At 41.8% G+C, this 19272-nt stretch overlaps 1 protein-coding gene across 4 annotated transcripts; it reads right to left on the reverse strand.

Annotated features, from left to right (window-relative positions):
- Nucleotides 1-5051: 5051 nt before the first annotated feature.
- Nucleotides 5052-18982, reverse strand: ppp1r13l (protein phosphatase 1, regulatory subunit 13 like). Of its 4 annotated transcripts, none has more exons than XM_056374850.1 (13): nucleotides 18798-18981; nucleotides 13027-13089; nucleotides 12794-12915; nucleotides 11698-12259; nucleotides 10664-10756; nucleotides 10432-10520; nucleotides 9366-9738; nucleotides 8820-9280; nucleotides 8316-8453; nucleotides 7500-7633; nucleotides 7111-7277; nucleotides 6375-6568; nucleotides 5052-6252 (listed from the first exon to the last, which is right to left on the reverse strand). In XM_056374850.1, the coding sequence occupies exons 2-13, from the start codon at nucleotides 13061-13063 to the stop codon at nucleotides 6217-6219; spliced, it is 2406 nt and encodes an 801-aa protein (XP_056230825.1). In that variant the 5' UTR covers nucleotides 13064-13089; nucleotides 18798-18981; the 3' UTR covers nucleotides 5052-6216. The 4 variants fall into 4 exon arrangements, with proteins under 4 accessions (XP_056230825.1, XP_056230826.1, XP_056230827.1 ...); XM_056374851.1 differs by lacking the exon at nucleotides 18798-18981 and adding an exon at nucleotides 18364-18691; XM_056374852.1 differs by lacking the exon at nucleotides 13027-13089.
- Nucleotides 18983-19272: the final 290 nt, after the last annotated feature.

Raw genomic sequence — 19272 nt, forward strand, 5'->3', positions numbered from 1 at the left:
CATGAACATACACTACTTTTGAGAATTTCTGCGGGATTTTGATGACTGTAATAAAATTGTGGTAAATAATGAAATAAATGCTTAAGTGGTCATTTAAGGGGATTAGATGTGCAAAGTGAGAGGGGAGCCTTGATGAATAAAAAGCTCAAGTTGAGTCATTCGTGTACTAACGTAGTGAGAGAGGGAGAGAGAAACATCCAAAGAGAGAGGATGAGAGATGGAGGATGGGATGAGGGTCTCGGGCTTTTTGGTAATTAAAGTGATTAATACCCTCCCGCCAAGGAGGTGGTGGGGGGTGGGGGGTTGCTTGGTTAATGGAGCCAGATTAAAAATAATTGCTGCTCGGGAATCTGTCTGTAAAAGACTCAAAGAGGCGGATAACACCCAGAACAGAGAGGAGAGGAGACAGAGTTAGATGCAGAGGCATTTGCACAAAGCGATGATACCCAGAGAGGATACTGTACTGAAGGGGGGGTGGGGGACGAAGTAGATGGATGGAGAAGGGGAGAATGGAGAACAACATAAAGTGACATTTTCAAGTATAGGGAGCAAACAAATGCTTTTCTAAAAGCATTCAAATCCCCCATGTCCTCTTAATAAAAACCTGATCTGGAATCTGAGTATAGCTCCTTGTTAAAAGAAGAGGCTAACATTTGGGGGAAACGCGCATGTTTGCAGTTTCTCGCTTATAGACATGCTAGCTTAGCACAAAGACTGTAACACTGAAGTTTTAGGTACAATTACTATATGCCAAATCTTGAAAGCACACAACATCTCAGAAGTCCTCTCCTTTGCACACCTTCATAACGTCACCAATCCCAGCTGACTAAAAACATCAAGTATTGGGTTGTTGAATTAAAAGCTTGGCTCTGGTTTCACAATTTTGCACTGATGCTCAGCAATCTTCCCTCACTGACAATAGCCTCAATAGACCAGAATACACTTCTGCCACCAACATTTTGAGTCCCGGTGATTAAACTGTCCTATGTTATTAAATGTTAGTCAGTCACCTACATGTTCCTCCTGACAGCCAATGAGTCAAACTTGCAACTTCCTACATTTGTCTTTTCTCTAAAAGTGCCTGCAAATGAAAATAGGTTCAATATGCAGTTCTGACTAGTTGTAAAAATTGCAAGGGAATTAGTCTCTCTCAGGACAATGCAATGTTTTGTATCCAACCCTTTTAAGACCCTCTATGCAGCAGCATCCATTGGGAAAACATGCATGTGACGTCATCCCCAACAGGAATTTCTGGGCAGAGAGACAGTGGAGGCGTAAAGGAGGAGAAGGAGGAAAGAGATGAAGAATGAGAACATTACGTGTTGGGTCGACCCCTGGCAGAGTGAGAGCTTAAGTGAAATGGTTCCCCGTGGGAGAGAGGCAGAGAGGTGGGAGGGAAATGGACTGGGACTCCTTGGCAGTCTGGGTTGTCTTCTAAGAAGAAAAAGAGTGAGAGGTGGATGTAAGGAATGGGGCAACTAAAAAAAAAAGTGAAAGACAGAGAGGAAAGAGAGATGATAGTGAGAAAGGGCTGGTCCTGGTTCTGGAGTTGTCGAAGAGGTTGTAGTGAGAAAAGATGGCAGGGTTTTTACCAGGATGGCCCTTGCTTAGCTGCACTGACGGACTTGTCGTCCTGAAGGCCTGAATGATTTATTAAAGCGAGGAGTGGCAGAGAAGAGGGCAGCCAGGCAAGTTCTGATTAACTAGGGGAACGAGGGAGGACAAGCACTCCTCTATTATTCATTACTCCACAGAGTGGGAGCGTGGCTAGAAAAGCCGAGGTAGGGAAAGAAAGACAGACAGAAAGAAAGGAAGACACAGAAGTGGAATGGACATTTTTGCAGGCTGCGTTCTCCCCGTTTTTTTTCCCGTTTATATTTTGTTTGTTTCCTGTTGTTAGTGTGTGTCCTTCATGCAGGACGGGCTGAGCTCAGTGAAGCTCTGTGTTTCTGCAGGGCCGTGGATCTGTCTGCTCACCTCAGTGTCTGAGTGAGTGTGGAGCATGCATGCAGAAATGCAGACCCACGTGCACACACGCAAATAAGACTACACACACACACACACACACACACACGCACACACACACACACACACACCCACGCACGCACAGACACACAGGGTCTCCCTCCAAGGCAGTTTGCTGGCTGTCATGTACAATACTCACAAATATAGGGAGACATCAGTCCAGCTCTGGTCTGCACTGTTGGAGAACAGACATGGCATGGACTATGACTGCATCCGTCACCCAACTGTTGTCGCAGCCATGTAGAGCCACAAAGACAGACACATACACACGTTTGTTGTCCCTGAATAATGAAGCATAGCTCTTGCTGAGATCACATTATGAGATACTTTCCTGCTGCTGGTCTGACAGAACCAATCTCCTCAGAAGTAGAACTGAGAGGGGCATCTGTTCAATACTTAAAAAGCAAAAACATACAACTTTGATGACCTGTGGGTCTTCTGGTTGTCATCTTACAGAGGCATCATATACCCCAGTCATGTGTGCAACAACGTCTGTGTGAAAGGATACGAGATGGTTTCCATCTTTTTTTTTTTTCTTTTTTTTGATTTCAACTCCATATCCACAAACAAAAATATGAAATAAATTCCTCTTTAATATATGCTTCTTCATCTTTTGGTCACGACCAAACATCAGATTGTAATAGCTGAATCTACTTGCTGTCAGTCAGGGCAGGTATAATGGAGCACATTTGACATGGTTGAGAAGTTTATAGATTATCATTGCATTCTTCTGGCAGGTATCCCATCAAAAAGAAAATTGTGTGGTGCACTCAGAAAGGTATTCCATTCCCTCTATCACACTCTTTATTTCTCTTCATTCAATTTTGCCATCCCACTATGTCACCGTCTAAGCCTTCCCATTTCTCTGTACAGCCTCCACAGCTCTGTTCTTTACTTCATGGCACTAAAGCCCATCTGCTCTTAGTGCTCTTACGTGTTTATTTGAAAGCAGCAGTCGAGGGTCGGCCTATCGTGTCAAGTGGGGTTCAAACCCTGATGGGCCAAAGAGGCTGCCTCCGATAATGACCAGCATGTCTGAAATCACAGCGTGTATGTGTGCAGGTGGGGGCGGTGGGGGCAGGGAGACAGAATTGAATGCAGTGAGGAGAATGAGAATGAGACAAAAATAAAAATGTGCAACCATGCCGCAGACTGGGCGAGCAACCGCACTCCCCCGTCATCCTGAACCAGCTGGCTGCAGACCACGTCAATAACGGTTCATTTTTGCTCCATCGTGGTTATAATGGGGTTTCAATGAGGCATCAAATGAGTTCTGCTCGAACAGAATCACTGTTCAGCGCAAAACTCTTCACTGCTGCAGATACAATTCTTTCTCCAGTGCAGCAGTGTCAAAGAGCAACAGCGAGAGAAAAAGTGCCTTGAGCATGACAGAGTGTTTGTGGCCATGTGGGCCCAACGAAAATGTGCATTTGCAGTTGCAGATGGGAGCAAGTCTGAGAATCAGTGATCAGAAAAAACAGAGACTCCTGCACACAGTGTTACGAATTCTTATGCAGCAGAGCGAGGAATTGTTTAATTTTCATTCCCCACAATACACTTCACAAATGTAGTAGTTACTGCAAGTATTCAAATACTTTTGATAGCAGTCATTAAACATATGGTACCTACAGTTTCGGCTTGTGTCCTTTTTAAACAGTAGCAATGTTTTCTCAAGACCCAGTGTCACAGGTTTCATAGATCTATGCACTTGCACCAAAGTGTGATGTTTCGTTTTCACACTGTTTCATCTGAATAGTTGTTAGAGGTCTGAGGAAGCTAAATGCACCAGCACTTCAAAATAAAAATGAATATTATATAAAAAATATAATATAAAAATGAACATAATCTGTAAAGCCAAAATAAACTTTTTTTTATCATCTGATGGCCACTCCAGATTTATCTCTGACAGCCCTGTTGGAAACCATTGATTCAAATGACTGCAACTCATCTTTTTTTATCATATAACAAGAGTTAAAAATAATCTTCAATCTGCTGAAATGACTCTGATTATTCAACCTCTCTGCGAGATGGCAGTTCGTCCCAGAAACCTGCTGAAAGAAGCTACAGTGATATAAGTCACTTTATCTTACCTCCTTGGTTGAGTTGTTGACTTGGATCAAGAAATATAATGCTTTATGAATAAAGATGAGACTTAACATGGGCATTTTTTGCAGTGTTTGCTCCTTTTCTTCACCAGGGCGCTCCAGTCGAGGCCGGGAGGAGATCTATTTCAGCAGAACATTATGTATGCTGCCACAGGCCAGTGGACAGCTCAGTCCACTTAAATCTGCTGAATTATTCACCAGAAAATCTAAAACACTACATTAGCTCGCCACAGCTACTCACCACACTGTGTGTGAGTAAATCTTTAATATGTGTCTGTGTCTCCGTTTATGTCATCATCATTTGTTTTTGTAATCTACATAAAATTGAAAAAAAAAAGAAGAAAAACATTAAAGGGGAACAGCAGTCTGCTTCAAACAACATTGACACTAATATTCCTCAGGGATTGTGATGAAGCACACAAGTGTTGGTGTTTGCTTAATACCAGTGGGGTATAGATAGTCAGCAGATCAAAAGGCTTGAGTCAGACTTAATTAAAAAAATATTAATCATGTGTGTAGTCTTTTTTTTTAGTAATTACACTTATGCATAATAGTGAAGCTAATTGATTCATTAAGAATCACAGCAGTCGCCTGGGTGCTCTGTGGTGTAACAGAATAGGAGAGGGAGAGAGAATATAAGAATAAATATAACTTCAAGGAGGTATGAACAAAGTGCTATTAAGATTTAATACAATGCACGACACGGAGGAATGATACTGCACAAACATCCTTGATAAACGGTGTTTCCCTGTATATTAGTTTACATTAGATGCTAGTGTTGTAAAATGTAAATTCCTATGCTGGTGGTGAATTTATACTTGATTATACAGTGTCATCTGCTGGTCAGTCAAGGACATTTCACAGTCTCATTTTAAGCCTCAAACACATGACCATAACAAACGTTTTCAGTGGAACCCAAAAAACATGTAACTCATTTATTTCATGAATACCTAAACATTTGGTCGCTGTGTGCCCCTGTGTGTGACGGGTTACAGGTTTAGTGCACAGCTGTCCCACTAAATTGTTACAATGAACAACATAAAAAACAAACGCATCATCGAATACTCATTCTACCTCAGTGAATACAAACACATCACACACGTGACCAGTTTCATTGTCATAGAAAACACACGTTCTCTTTCAAACAGGATTAATTTATATAGGCAGCATAAAAAATATAGCAGAGGACCAACAGTGTGTGTAAAGACTAAAGCCAAGTGGAAACGAGCCAAATGCTGTCGAAGTCGTGCTGCGGCTGATTTAAAAAAATATTCTATAAAGTCTACAGGCACATTGGTAGGAAAACGTCAAATATCAAACATTATATGCGGCTGGTAAAGTCAGGAATGTGTATTAGGATCAATAAACCTTGCCTCACACAATAGTTCCAGTGACCGTGGAGACTAACACTAACATCTATGAATCTATCAGCAAAAACAGTGTAGATGTAGTACATAGAGAAAATATTATAAAAGAATAAAAGCTCCATGTCGACTCTCTTTCACAAAAAGTGCACAACGCTTCTTTGATGTAGCAGTAGACAACTCCCGTGCCCGTAATGAGTGGGTTGGTTTAGCTCCGAATGAAGCCGTCCTTTTCTAAATTGAGCAATCGTGGTTCATGTTTGTTGACAGCATACAGTTACAATGACCTCGCCGATGAATGGGCCGAACACCAACAGCCACTGTTTGCGTTCTGATTAGTAACCAGCCAATGACTTACTGGAACAGCAGGGAACATGGCCCTTTTGTAACCCTTGGACGGACACACATAGCTCAGCCCGACACGGTGCAGCATTGTGCAGCTTTACTAGAAAAGATATCCTACAGAGGAGCCAGTACGAATGATGTCACCTATAAAGATTTATCCTCGTCAGTACAGCTAAAGTGAATACTGAGACTTCTCCTTCAACTCTCCTTGAATGACAGATCAAAAACATTTCTCATGCCCTGCAGCGAGACAGCCCTTTCATAATCGCACAGACACGGTCCTTTCAAACAACAGTGTGAAGCTGTAACACACAGAGATTTCTTTTTGAGACAGTCCTCTGCACCAGTTTGACCAAGGTTGATCATCAAGAGACCACTTAGCAGAGAGATTTTGGTCGAATCTTCGGGAAAAGCTGAAAACAAAACAAAAAAGAAAACATTGACAATCATGTTATTTTTCTTCATTGTGAAACATATTGTGGTGAGAAAATCAGGAAATGAAGATTAAATTGTTCATTAGGAGGTGACATCTTACCCCAAAGTAGTTGTTTGGAACAAATCCCTCCCTTCCACAGAGTGAGGCCCACCACCACCCCGACCCCTCAGGTTTCTGCAGGATAGTGACCATGTCTCCCTCTCTGAAGCTCAGCTCATCGGCCGCCTGAGCCGGGTAGCTCCATAGAGCATACAGCACCCCACTGTTCTCCACCCCCATGGCCTCCTCCACACCTGATATCACGAAGAATATAGAAGATATATAAATCAGTCTGTGTTGCTGCTTTTTTTTCCCACATAAAAATCCTCATGTTTCCCAGACCTTCATCTACCAGTGAATACATGCAAAGTTTGAGTGTAATAAGTTCTAAACAACATTTCACATCGTTGGCAAAAATGCAGATTTAGTATAAAATAACACAAAAATCCTATATTTTTATACTTGCTATGACAATTTGTCCTGTTGAGGTGTCTTTGAATAAAACATCAGAACCTTCTCTGTTCCCTTTATGTTACTAATCTTAACTAAGAGCGATATATGTAAACTTATTGTTTCATCAGCTGTATTATGTGCATGTGTGTGAATGACTGATAGGAGACCCTTAAAAACGGGACATTTAACCAGAGGTTAAAAGGGCGTCAGATGCAACAAATGTCAACTGGTGTCATCCTATGATTCATTCTATCATGAAAGACTTTTAGCAGTTAATACTGCAGTGTCATAGGGTGTGTGTGTGTTTGTGTGTAATGGTGCATGTGTGGGTGAGTCGCCTCACCCTTTAGGAAACTCTCACACTCCTCGAATGCAACAGCATAAGGATCACACTTCTGGGAGGCAATAGCGCCGTCGCTCTCTGTCATGGCCATGACAGCGGCTCCATTCCTCACCAAAAACTCACACAGAGGACGATCGTTACAGGAGGCTGCACAGTGCAGTGGAGTCCTGTGGGCCAAAAAAACAGCACTAATTAAATACATCAAGGGTACAATGTTAAGTGCTAAAAATATCCAAGATTTATTATGACCTTCACAGTGTCATGAGCGAAGCCTTCACCTTGGCAAACTTAAAACCTATCCTGCTATCTTTACCGCCACAGAGCCTTCCGAGGAGGCCACAGTCAATGAGAGAGAAGATAAATGTGTAAAACAATAAGTAAATATTTACCAGCCGTGGCTGTCTGGTGAGCTGACATTGGCTCCGATGCGAACAAGGAAATCCACCACATTGTAATGGCCTCCGCAGATCGCATTGTGAAGGGCGGTGATGCCTTCGTCATTGGGTTGGCTGGGGTCGTTCATCTATGGAAAACATTTAACACAATTCATCAGTTAAACTGCAATTAAATGCATTACAAGAAGTGTGATGCTAAACAAAGAAATGTTTCTGTCGTAGCCGGCTTCTTCCATTTTCACAGCATTTAACCTCCAGCTCGTGGCTGGAAATAGAAGCTGTTGTACTGAGAAGCAGAGCTGTACTGAACAAACAAGGGCCTGCGTGCTCAGCATTCCTTCCCTGAGACAATGTAAGTTAAATATAACATATTTTTCACTGCTTCTTAATGTCCAAATTCAGAACTGGTGCACCAAGTTTGCCACTATGCTTTACTGTCTCATTTTAGACTGGTTTGACTTTCCATCCTATAAAATGTAATTATGGAGGATGCTGATACAAGCTAAAAAGAATTTCAAGTGTTTTTGGAAGATGTGGAGTTAGTACTGATGATAAATATGGCAAACAATATAACCAAAATGACAAATGCAAAGTGCTTTATTGCCTGCATTTTAATGTGTGAACCATTATTCAGTCTCTATGAATCAATCTGACCCCTATGATTTTGCTTTGAATACTAAATCATAGCTTAATGTATTAAAATATATTTTTTATCTATATAACCATTGATGTTATGGGTGTAGTATTTTGGGTATACTATCAGTCAAAGTAGTAGTAGCAGCATAGTAGTAGTAGTAGCTGTACACACACCTCCTGCACTGCTCTCTGCACTGTCTCCAGTTCTCCGACCAACGCTCCGTCCAGCAGCAGGACCAGTGGACTGAGCCGAGCTCGATTCCCGGTACCTCTGCGCTCCCGATTGGACCGCCGCAGAATAGAATGGTAGCTCTGAAGGGACAGAAAGGATGGTCAGTTGCATAAAGTAAAACACTTGACAGCAGAGAATCTCTTCCACAAACTAACCTTACATTAGCCGTTTAACAATGAAAACTGTTGCCAGATAATGTACAGTAGAAAGATAAACATGCCCTTTACAATGCACTGAAAGCATAATAACACATTCCCATTCTCTAATCCCATTATTATTTGACTCTATTATCTAATCCTCTGGTGATTTACTATATGTTTCTTTTCTTTTTTCATATGTTCCCTTTAAATGAACTGGCTTCATCAAATTTTCAGCCAAATCTTTTTTTTCCTTTACAGTTTGACATCTTTCTGCTCATGATTATGTTCCTACGAGCCTTTTCTTACTCTGAAGTCATGGGGAATCAGTGAGGATGTCTGAGGTAGAGGGGCAGGAGGCATAGCGCTGTCCTCTCCTTCTGAGGAGCTGCTGGTCTCGCTACCCTGCTCCCCCTTCTGCCGGCGATCCTTCCTGCGAAAAAGCTTGTTAATGAGATTTTTGTACTGGTTTGGCTGATAGTGCGAGGCCCTCTTCAGGGGCTGTGACTGGTCCACGGAGCCCCGTCTCTTCAGCGCCCGGGGGATTTCTGCCCGGATACGGAGCAGCTCCTCCAGGTCAGGGATCTCCTGGGACTGGGCCTCAGGGGCCACGACTGGCTGCAGCCTGGTGGGGCTCAGGGGCCGGGGAGCAAGCGGCATGCCCTGCTCAATACCACCCCCTGGTATGCTGGGATTCTCACAAATCACAGGGATGTGATGAACAAAGTCCATCCGCTCTAACTCTGCATCTATATCCCCTGGGTTCAGCACTGCAAAGATGGATAGCACACCACATGTTAGTTGAACACAGATCCTGTGAACACAGACAATGTGCAGATATTAAATGTGTTTTACCATCGCTGTATATGGCTGGCTGTCTCAGCTCAGGTGGGTGTTGCAGAGGCTGGAGTACAGGTTGGTGGAAGAATTCCCTGGGCATGGGTATGGCAGGTTGGTAAGGGGGCATGTCCCCTTCTCCTCCTAGGACTCTGGGGTGGCGGGTTGCCATAGCTCCCCAATGAGGGTTTTGGAGACGCATGATGACAGAGAGAGGGATGGGTTTGCGCTGACGGGACTGAGTAGAAGTTGGGGGAATAGAAATACGGGAGATGATGGGCTGAGGGTAGTAAGGGGAGTGGGCTGGGGATGTGACATCTGGAGGTACTGATATGCGTGTGTTACGGGGAAGAGAACCATGGGAAAACGGGAGAGATGGAGAGCGAGGATCCTGGAAAGGGAAAATAAAGAGGGATAAATTCTTCCTCATCCCAAACCACAGTATCAGATACAATGTGAGTGGTCTCTCATAGAGCCAAATCACAGAGGATTATCGTTAATTCTGCAGCTCTATGGAGCTCTTAAGCCTCTTTTAGTTCTTTTTTTTAATATTACTGCTGGCTAATTTATTGTGTGCTTCAGTTTCATCAACGTATCAACAATTAGGCAACCACTTGTCAACTGCTAGCAGCAAAATGCTCTGATAGACCTGGTCAGTAGAGAGTCAGAGGTCAGGTGGAAAGAAACAAGGTTTCAACGGGACAATAATGTTGCCATGTGTCTGCCGGATGTGGAAGTATGCAGGTATTTCCTGACACAACTGAACTTGCTAGCTGTGTTTGGCTGAGCTTTTGGCAGTTCTGATGATTTGAACTAATAAAAAAGAAACACTATGACAGAGTTTTGAGTACGAGAATCCAATGAGGTGTGTGTTCTCTAGAAATGATGAATCTTATCAACACCTACAGTTTGTTGACGAAACTGAACGACAATATTAGGTAATTGCTGTATCTTCCTTTAGGTGAATATTTGTGGTTTCTCAAGCGCTTGAGGGAGTGGTGTAACAATTAACATGCAATGAAAAAGCAGATTACGTGGAACAAATTTTGAACCTAATTTGCATGTCTCTTTTAGCAGCACGCACCTTTTTGGGGCTCGGTGCTGGAGGAGGTCCATCAAGATTGGATTCTCTCCAGCTGCTACTTGGCACAGATCGCCGCAGCCAATCTGTCTCTGCAACAAGAAAGTGTTAAGTCAAGAAACAGAGCCCAGGCAGAGAACCAGTGCTCTTAGGACCAATTCATTCCATGACTTCACACCCAAAAAGAAATTTGAAAAAAAAAAACATAACAGATATGGATCAGAAATCAACCAACTGTCATAGGTGTGGTGAGGTTTTCTCTCATAGGACACATCCAGATCCGTCTCATTCCACTTGCCAGGACTCTTTTGCCGCTGCACACCCTCATCTGAGAGAGAAAGAGAGAATGAATCAGATAGAGAATGAAAATAAGTAAGTAAAAGAAACACAAAAGCAGAGTAGAAGTGCTAGAAAGAAGGAGAAATTACAAAAGTATGTTTTAAAAGAAAGGTACTTTATCTATAGAGTTGAAGGATCTCTTAAGAGCACTGTGACGTTAAACTCACATTCAATTTTAAAGCGTAATGTAATTCTTTTGGGTGGGCTGGCATGGTGACACAAATCACTTTTCCACTTTTTCACTGATAGGTTGCAGTGTATTTTCATAGTTGTTTTTTGTTTAAATGTGTTGCAGTATTTTTCTATTTTTGTGTCAAACAGGTAGGACTACCATACTGTATTTCTATGAAGCCCACTGGTAGCATTATGTTTGTTTTTGCCAAAGTTCAGTTACACCAAAAGTCAGCTTCCAGTGCTTTCCACCCACCCTAATATGAACAGACTGTTTGGGGTTCAGTAACATAACAGTAGGATTATTCATGAGCTTTTACTGTGACTAACATACAATATCTAAACACCATGTTCAGCAATACAATACCCTGTTCATCACTTCAACACACCATTAGATAGGGTAAATACTGAATATCAACAGCTGTCCAGCAATACACTGAGGGACAGTTCAGATTTAGTACCACCAGCTTCATGATTGTGTAGCACTTAATGACATCTGTAACGGAAACATCCACTTGAAACTGAAACTGTTTGTCATATTGTAAATATTACAGCGCAAATCCCTCAACTGCATGCTGAGGTCATGTTTCGTTTATGTACAGTCTCACAATCTCTCAGGGAGTTTCCCACCTTGCATCTGATGTTGACTCAAAATGACTACAATGCAAATAAAGTGAACTTAATCCCATGATTAAATATTTTTGTTGGCCCACAACTATCAGCTTACTGTATTAATGCTGCATAACTACAGCCACTCACCAGAATGCCTGATACCAAAATTTTTCGGGAGAGTGTTGGACATTGGATGATTGAAAGACAAAGGAGAGGGGCTTCTGTCCGGCCGAGGCGACCTGCGGCCCTGCGGGCTGTTGTCATAAGGGCTCAGCAGTTTGAAGGAGGAGTGGAGTGAAGGAGAGTGAGGTGGCTGGTCAAAACCTTTGGGGCTCGGGGAAGGGCTTCTATCTTTGTAACTCGTTGAACCTCGTGGGCTCCTGTCGTAATGAGAGGGGGAATTGCGTCTTCGGCTCTGAGGTGACTGGCCGTGCAAGTAGCTGTCGGATCCAGTTCGAGGAAGTGGAGAGTTTGCCCTCCTGTGGCTCTTGGGGGATGAGCGTGGGCTGGTGGTGAAGACAGGGGGGGATGGTGCCTTTTTATTGCTGGAGATGATGGAGTCCACAGAACGGAAAGATGTTGAGCTCGGGGAGAAAGGCATAGAGGCGGAGCTGCCATTGCTGCTGCTGCTACCTGACTGCCTTGTAGAGACGCAGATGTTGGGCAGCTCTGTGGACTGAGGCTTCTCTGGGGTGATTGTATGGCTGGTCTGCAAGGAAAACATTATAAACTTAAAATTTTAACGTAAAGGCTATATTATACTATACTACTGAATAGTAAAATTAGAGCACTGTGTTATTTCAACAAAGATCAAATATTAAATTGTTTTTTTTTTTTGCAAAAATGACTGTGCATGAGTCACACGGCTACGACTCACAGGACACATTTATGATGAATACTGACAAAATAATTATTTTGGTTAATATGACAAGGTGTTTAAATTTTACTGGTCAGTGGAGTAGTGGATCATTTAGCTAAATATGTGGCCAGGTAAACCCCAGGAACACATTTTAGATTAAAAGAAATAATAATGAAACAAACCCTCAAATGGAAAAACCAGATGCTAGTGGCACGACAGAGGCTAGCTAGGAGAGGGTGCAGGACTTCAGCTCACTAAAGCAGGACACATACTTCAAATACTACAAAGAATATGACTGTTACAAACTGCTGCAAACTAACAGCTAAAAGAAGAAACCAGTACTCAAGGTCTGTGTTTGTTGAGTGTGTTTGTATGTATTTGTACCTGAGGCTCGGACACTGTATTGTTGTTGTTGGAGGAGGCCTCCTTCAGCAGGGAGTTAAACTCTCTGGATAACTCGTCCGCTGTAGCCAGCGATGCATTTAGGTCATCATTTATGGTCTGGACTGAATATAAACCACAGAAGTACCACAGACAATTAGCAAAGGATATTACACCCATGTGAACAAATAAGACACTGAGCCAAAAGGACAAATCAAGGGTTTGTGGAAACTCACACAGCATGCCGCTGCCAACGCCTGTCTGAGAACTCATGGCTGCGAGGTAGCAGTGTTCTGCTCCTGTAAAACAAAACCACCACAGCTTTTAGGAGAAAAGTCTCCACACCACCTTCAACTAACAATGTTTTTACAATCTTTTATGTGCATTCAGCATGGACACTTTACAGGACTCGGCTCGGCTCCTGCCGATGGTAAAACACTACAGCTCAAAGATTCATACGAACAAGCTGGTTTCTGCCATTCTATTTGACTAAGCCTCTGACTCTAGTCCAGGTCTAGTCTTGCTGTGTCTTCAAACTGAACATGCAACATAGCTCCCTGCTCTCTCATCCCCTCAGGCACTCCACAGGTCTGTGAACAGTTAACCTGAATGCTCTTCATGTCCAAACAACCCAAAATCTGCTTATACTTTAGCAACTGCAACAAAAAAGCACTTGTAAGCAAAAGATTTATGTGAATGCACTAAATAAATAAATAGATAAATCTCAGCCTTAACCCTTTGTGTTAGGTGAGCTGGCAGCAGTACTCGCTGACTCAACCAAATTATCTGTGACGCCAGGTATTTCAGCTAACATCACCTATGATTAGTCTGTTTGAAAGCCAGTTTCACACAGACAGACATACAGTACAGTGCAAGTGGATGACAGATTATACTACTACTCCAGACAGTTGCGTATGCCGACAGGTCAGTTAGTCAAGTCTGGGTGTGAAAAGACATCCAATGTGTCATTGAATAATTTCTGATTTCTGCTCATCCATATACTCTACATGTGACAACAACAGCTGTCAAAAATTGAGAAAACTAAGACTTTGGAAGACTTTGGCCAAGAAGTTGTCAATTTGTATTTTTGGGCAACAGTATCACAAGTTTTAATTAAATTAAAAGAAAAAATAGAGAGTTCACTGCTTTGATGAATTTTCATTAATAGGGGATTAAAAAAAAGAAAAGCAAATTAGTCCATGGCACCTTCCTCACAAAATTAAAATACAAACACTCTTGTTTAAGCACTGTAAAGACTTAAAGGTCCCATATAGTATAAAATTTGATTTCTATGTCTTTTTTGATTATGAAGCAGGTCTAGGTTTTATATTAATACTGTGAAAGTATCAAAGCCTCGTCCACAGAGAAATGCACACAGCCTGTATTCAGAAACTGAGCCTCAAAACCAGTCATAAGGACTAACTAGCTAACTTTGTGATGTCACAACAAAACAGTCACCACTTTCAGTCATGCCCCACCCACCTGGACCCACTTTCCAACCTTGCAGGATTTGGTTTCTCTAAATGTTTACCTAAAATCTGCTATATCTTTATTTGATCACTCAGAAAACAGTCAGCCAATCAGAAGACAGGCTCAGAGCCTCTCACTAGAGCCCGAGAGAAGAAAATACTTTTTCTTATGGATCAACACTTCAAATAAAACACAGGAAAAGAGTAAAATACGGGACCTTTGATATTGTAAAGAACCTTTCATTCATGGCATTCTTAAATCTAGACCAGAAAGTCCTGATATTCATGTACACCTAGATAACATATATGTCATGTTAATCTAAACCCAATATACTGTATTATTTCCATTGGATAGTAAATATGTGCATTTTGAGGCTGAAATAATAAAATATCCATACATTTTATTTAAATCATACGTTTATCAAAGTGTACTGTACCATCCTCACACACTTGTCTCCCATTTACAATCCTGCTTTAACTAATAATGCCATTCATGTTTAGTAACACAGGCATATGGAAAGTGAAGTCAGTCTTTCTGGCTGTGGAAAACAAGGAATCCTCTGTCCCTGATGATTCAGCAGCTAGGCCTGCTGTGTGACCACTTACCATTACTGTGAGCTGTTTTGGTACGTTTCCCACTTCAAAAACCAACTAAGGGCTACTCTTAAACTGTATTATATCATCATGTGCAGTGTATAACAGGTGTATTGGTTTCTTTGTGCCTACTGCTGGCCCTGAATGCCCCGTCCTGCATGTTCTTCAGTTAGAAATACCCTATTTTTTCAATGGTAACCTTCATTTATTGAATGTATTTCTTCAACTGTGGAAAAATAAGCCTTACAACATCTCCAAAGCTGTCTTCTCTAGTTGTATTTTGTTTAGTCATACAGAAACAGAAAACAAGATATGATACACATAAAACAGATTTGGAGGTGTTGAAAGGATTTTCTCACTTCTCTTTCCCTTTTTGTGCCCCCTATTACAACATCTGACACACCCTTCTCATTCACTGGATAAGCCCCCAACAACAGTTGAACATTAGCCTGGACAAGAAGGAAACATGTCACATAAGGTCATCAAATTGAAGTGCACAGCACTGTCAGATAATAAATGTTCTTCACAATGTGTGCTGTGCTGTGCTGTAGCAGGGACTTGTCGTTCTGGCGACAGGGTCACATTCCTTACCACTCCTCCCAGTGAGGCATCCACCTCACAATGTCTGGGACGCTTATCTCTGTCAACGGCAGCTCACACAAAAACAGATTAAACTCTCTCTGACTCACAAAGGTCAGGTCGATCGCTCGCTCGCTCAACTCTCCCTCTTCCTGCCCTGTAATTCATTCACCCCGCCTCTCCCCTCCCTGTGAAACGCTTCTGTGTGCTGTGTTGTCACTGGCACGTTATCACATCACCACCAAACTACATGTGAAAGTGCTGTAAGTGAACATTGAGTACTTAATAAAATGAAAACTGTAATTAAAAACATCAGTGGTAATTTGCATCTTCTCTTCACTCTTATTAGCATATTTTACTATTGTGCAAATACAGTAAGGTGAACTTGTTTTCTAGGCTAGACTTTCCCTTTCAGCATTCAGGAACAGAAACATTAATCATCTCAAAATTTAACGTGGACTGACAGATTGTGGTCGCTGCGGCGATGCTGTTCTCTGGACCAGGCTTGCTGACCTGCTGCTGCACTTCAGTCACTTTCTCACGAGAAGTTTCTTTAAAATGTCATAAACATTTTCTTTCCAGTGCTTAGATTACAATGGCAGCTGGTTCGACCATTTTAACATACCTCAATTAGCTCTCTCGAGTGGTAAAGTCAAGATGAAAACCACAAGATAAAAACATGAGGGAGTGCTTAACTCCTTAACTTGGCAACTCAGAAACTTTGCTAATGGACACTCAGAAAAGCAGAAAGATCCTGTGGGAAGCAGAAAGGAGGTTTAAGGATTAAAGACAATAATCATTAGTTTTGCAGTATGCCAGGGTGTGTCTGACCGAGACTACACGCAGTCCCTCCTTCTCTCCCATTCCTTCTAAGTACTTCACCAACAATCCATGATTACGCATCTAACTGATTCTCTAGTTTCTGCTGAACTCCTCATTTTCATCTAGGCGTCCATTCCTTTCCTTCCTCTCCTGTTTCACAATTGTGGCTGCCTCATTCATATCCTTCCTCCAGACCTGTCTGGCTTTGTCTATGTTCCCTCATGGCAGGGAACCTGGCTGAGACCGAATGATAAGAAAATTCCTGTATTACAACTTGATGCTTCCCTTTATGATTTGCTTTTCATCTTTCTTTGTCAAGGACTTCTAAAATCTCAGTCTGGCTGTTAGTCATCATGCACACAACATAAACTAAATTACCACAAAACTACCACTGGTGGATAAACCTGCTGCCAATCCCCACAGTTGTGATTTCACATGGCTGCGGTGATACACTCTCTTAAGCTCCAGGGAAAACAGACACATTGCTTTTAAAATCTTATTTTCACAAGCTTTCTTAACTGCTCTTGCATAGAGCCTGATTCAAAATATCCAGAATATCATTGGTGTGAGTTCACCTGGAAGTGTTTTCATGGCAGAAGTCCAAGGTCAAAGATAACAAAGGTGTCATGTTTACACTGGCTCACCACAATCTCGAATAATGGGGAGTCAATTAAAATGAGCAGCTGGTATTTCTGGATTCTAACTGGAGATTAAGGTCATGGTGCAAAATGTGCAAATGCAGGTGGGAGTTACATCGTAATTCTTGCATAAGACACCAGGAATTTGTGTCATAGAGCTCTAGGAAGGAGATCATCTGGTGCATTTATGGTTTTCCCCTTCAGTACCTGCCACCACAGGAAGTGTTTCCAAGAAAAGTGTATCTACGACACCTCACCTCAGGTCTCGAGCTGTATCGACTTTTTTCCCAGCTACTGTACATAAGCCGTTGAGTTAAATTTGACTGTTGAATGATGAGTTGACCTATGACCATCCATAAATAGCTCATAGATCACTCATGTCTTCTACTCCCAGCTTTCATCAAGCATAAGCTTCTCACATACATAAACTCCACCCAAAGTACTTTTTATAATGCTTACGCCCAACCTACTAATTCATTGAAATGCTTAGCCTGTCTACCTGTGTAAATACACACAAGTGTGCAGCACACTCATGATGCTGCAGGCTCTCCTTTGGCAAAGTGGCCTCTGGCACTATGCTAGTTACCCTCTTCACAGTGTTCTCCGCAGCATGTGACTTAGGAATCTCTCAGTGCTACACAACATAACAGACATTTCTGGCAAGTTACATGCTCAGTCTAATGCCTGCAATGTGTCATGCTCATGCTGAGGAGTGAAAAAAAAGGTGTACAAAGCAGGGCCATTACCAAGAGAGGACAAATACTATGGCTGTCTGTTTGCATGTGTGTACATGTATGAACTGAATCACTATGAGGAGAGTAAAATTACAAGGTGTTCTGGTGATAGTATGAACAATTTGTTAGGAAACAGGTATCTGCAAATGCATGACACAATGCAACCCAGCTGGTTTGGATTGAGAACCGGTACAGAACACACAAGTTGGATGAATGCCATCTAAATCCTGCTCTGACAGGAAGGTTTGGTTTGCACACAAATTACAGTTGTGTCAAAATCAGTCCTGCCAACACATTTCAGTTCCTAACTTGCAACAAAATTCCCATATCATTACATACTATCTATATGGCACTATACTTTCGTTGCACTAATATCATCATTCACTAATATTATCATATCATTATTATCATAACGTGAACAGCTCATTTTTGCATTTTGTATTATACTATTATATTAGTACCACAATGTGTACAGCTTTTTTTTTTTCAAATTTACTGTATTGTGCTGCTACTCTACCTGTCTCTGCAAATTGCCCCTCAGGAACAAATCAAGTGTTTTGCATTGAACTGAACTGAATAAGAATGGGCGTGTAAGGACAGCAACAATCACAAATCACCACTAATTCATTCAATTATGACAGGTCAGAATATCCTGAACATTCAATAATAATATTACATAAAATATCATAAAAACACTATTTAACCAGATAGGATCACTATTAATAAAAGCATAATACCTCGTGGGTCCCTGTAGATAGTAACTCCTCATAGGTTGTAAATAGCTGTATAATGACTATAATACTGGCTGCACACAGGTCTATCAATGTCCAGCAGCTTTGCTGTGGCACTTCAGCTTCACTCTGTGGCCGTAGACTCTGAGGCATGCCAGGCAGAGATGGTAGCCTAACATCTGATTTTCATTAGTTTAAGAAGAAGCTCCTCCTCGCAACAAGACCCCTCACAATGAACGAGAAAACCGTGGAAAGAACTAAAGAGGAAAATCCGTTTTCCCAACAACTGGTGCTACGAACAGACACTAACGACGCACCAATCGTACGCCACAAACATGGTATTATAAAGCGTAATTCATCACGAGTCTTCAAACTCATACAGTTAATCTCACGCAGAAGTGCGTAGCCTACGTTACGAAGCGGATTGAAAAAATCATTACCTCAAGAATGAGAGTCCTTTAGTTCTTTTGTCTCAGACTAAAAACAAAAGCTGAGCCCTAGTCAAAGTTTCTTGTCTTCCTGAAGTCGGGTTCCTTAGTCTGTGTTTGCCTCTTGTGTCAGTGGCTCCAGACATTTAGTCATAGCTGCGTACCGAGTGGAGTTATTTTGGCTCAGAGTCCAGCCCCTCTGGATCTCTCCGCCACTGTAACCCGAGCCAGGTGTTTCTACCACAGCTGGCCCAGGTAAAATATGCCACCAGGTTTGACCTGACATTTTCAATTGACGTTTTCTTTGAAGTAGCCCACATGAAAGCATTGAATACAAAGAATATGATTCGAATACAATTATTCTTTTATACATTTATGTTGACTAATGTGAAAAATGCAACATCTATAGGAGTAATATTTTTTTTTACATACTTACAGCATCTTCAGTACAGATTTTATAACGCATTCAGCCTTTAAATGTGGGGGC

The sequence above is a fragment of the Seriola aureovittata genome, chromosome 4, assembly GCF_021018895.1.
Source record: "Seriola aureovittata isolate HTS-2021-v1 ecotype China chromosome 4, ASM2101889v1, whole genome shotgun sequence".
Lineage (NCBI taxonomy): Eukaryota > Metazoa > Chordata > Actinopteri > Carangiformes > Carangidae > Seriola > Seriola aureovittata.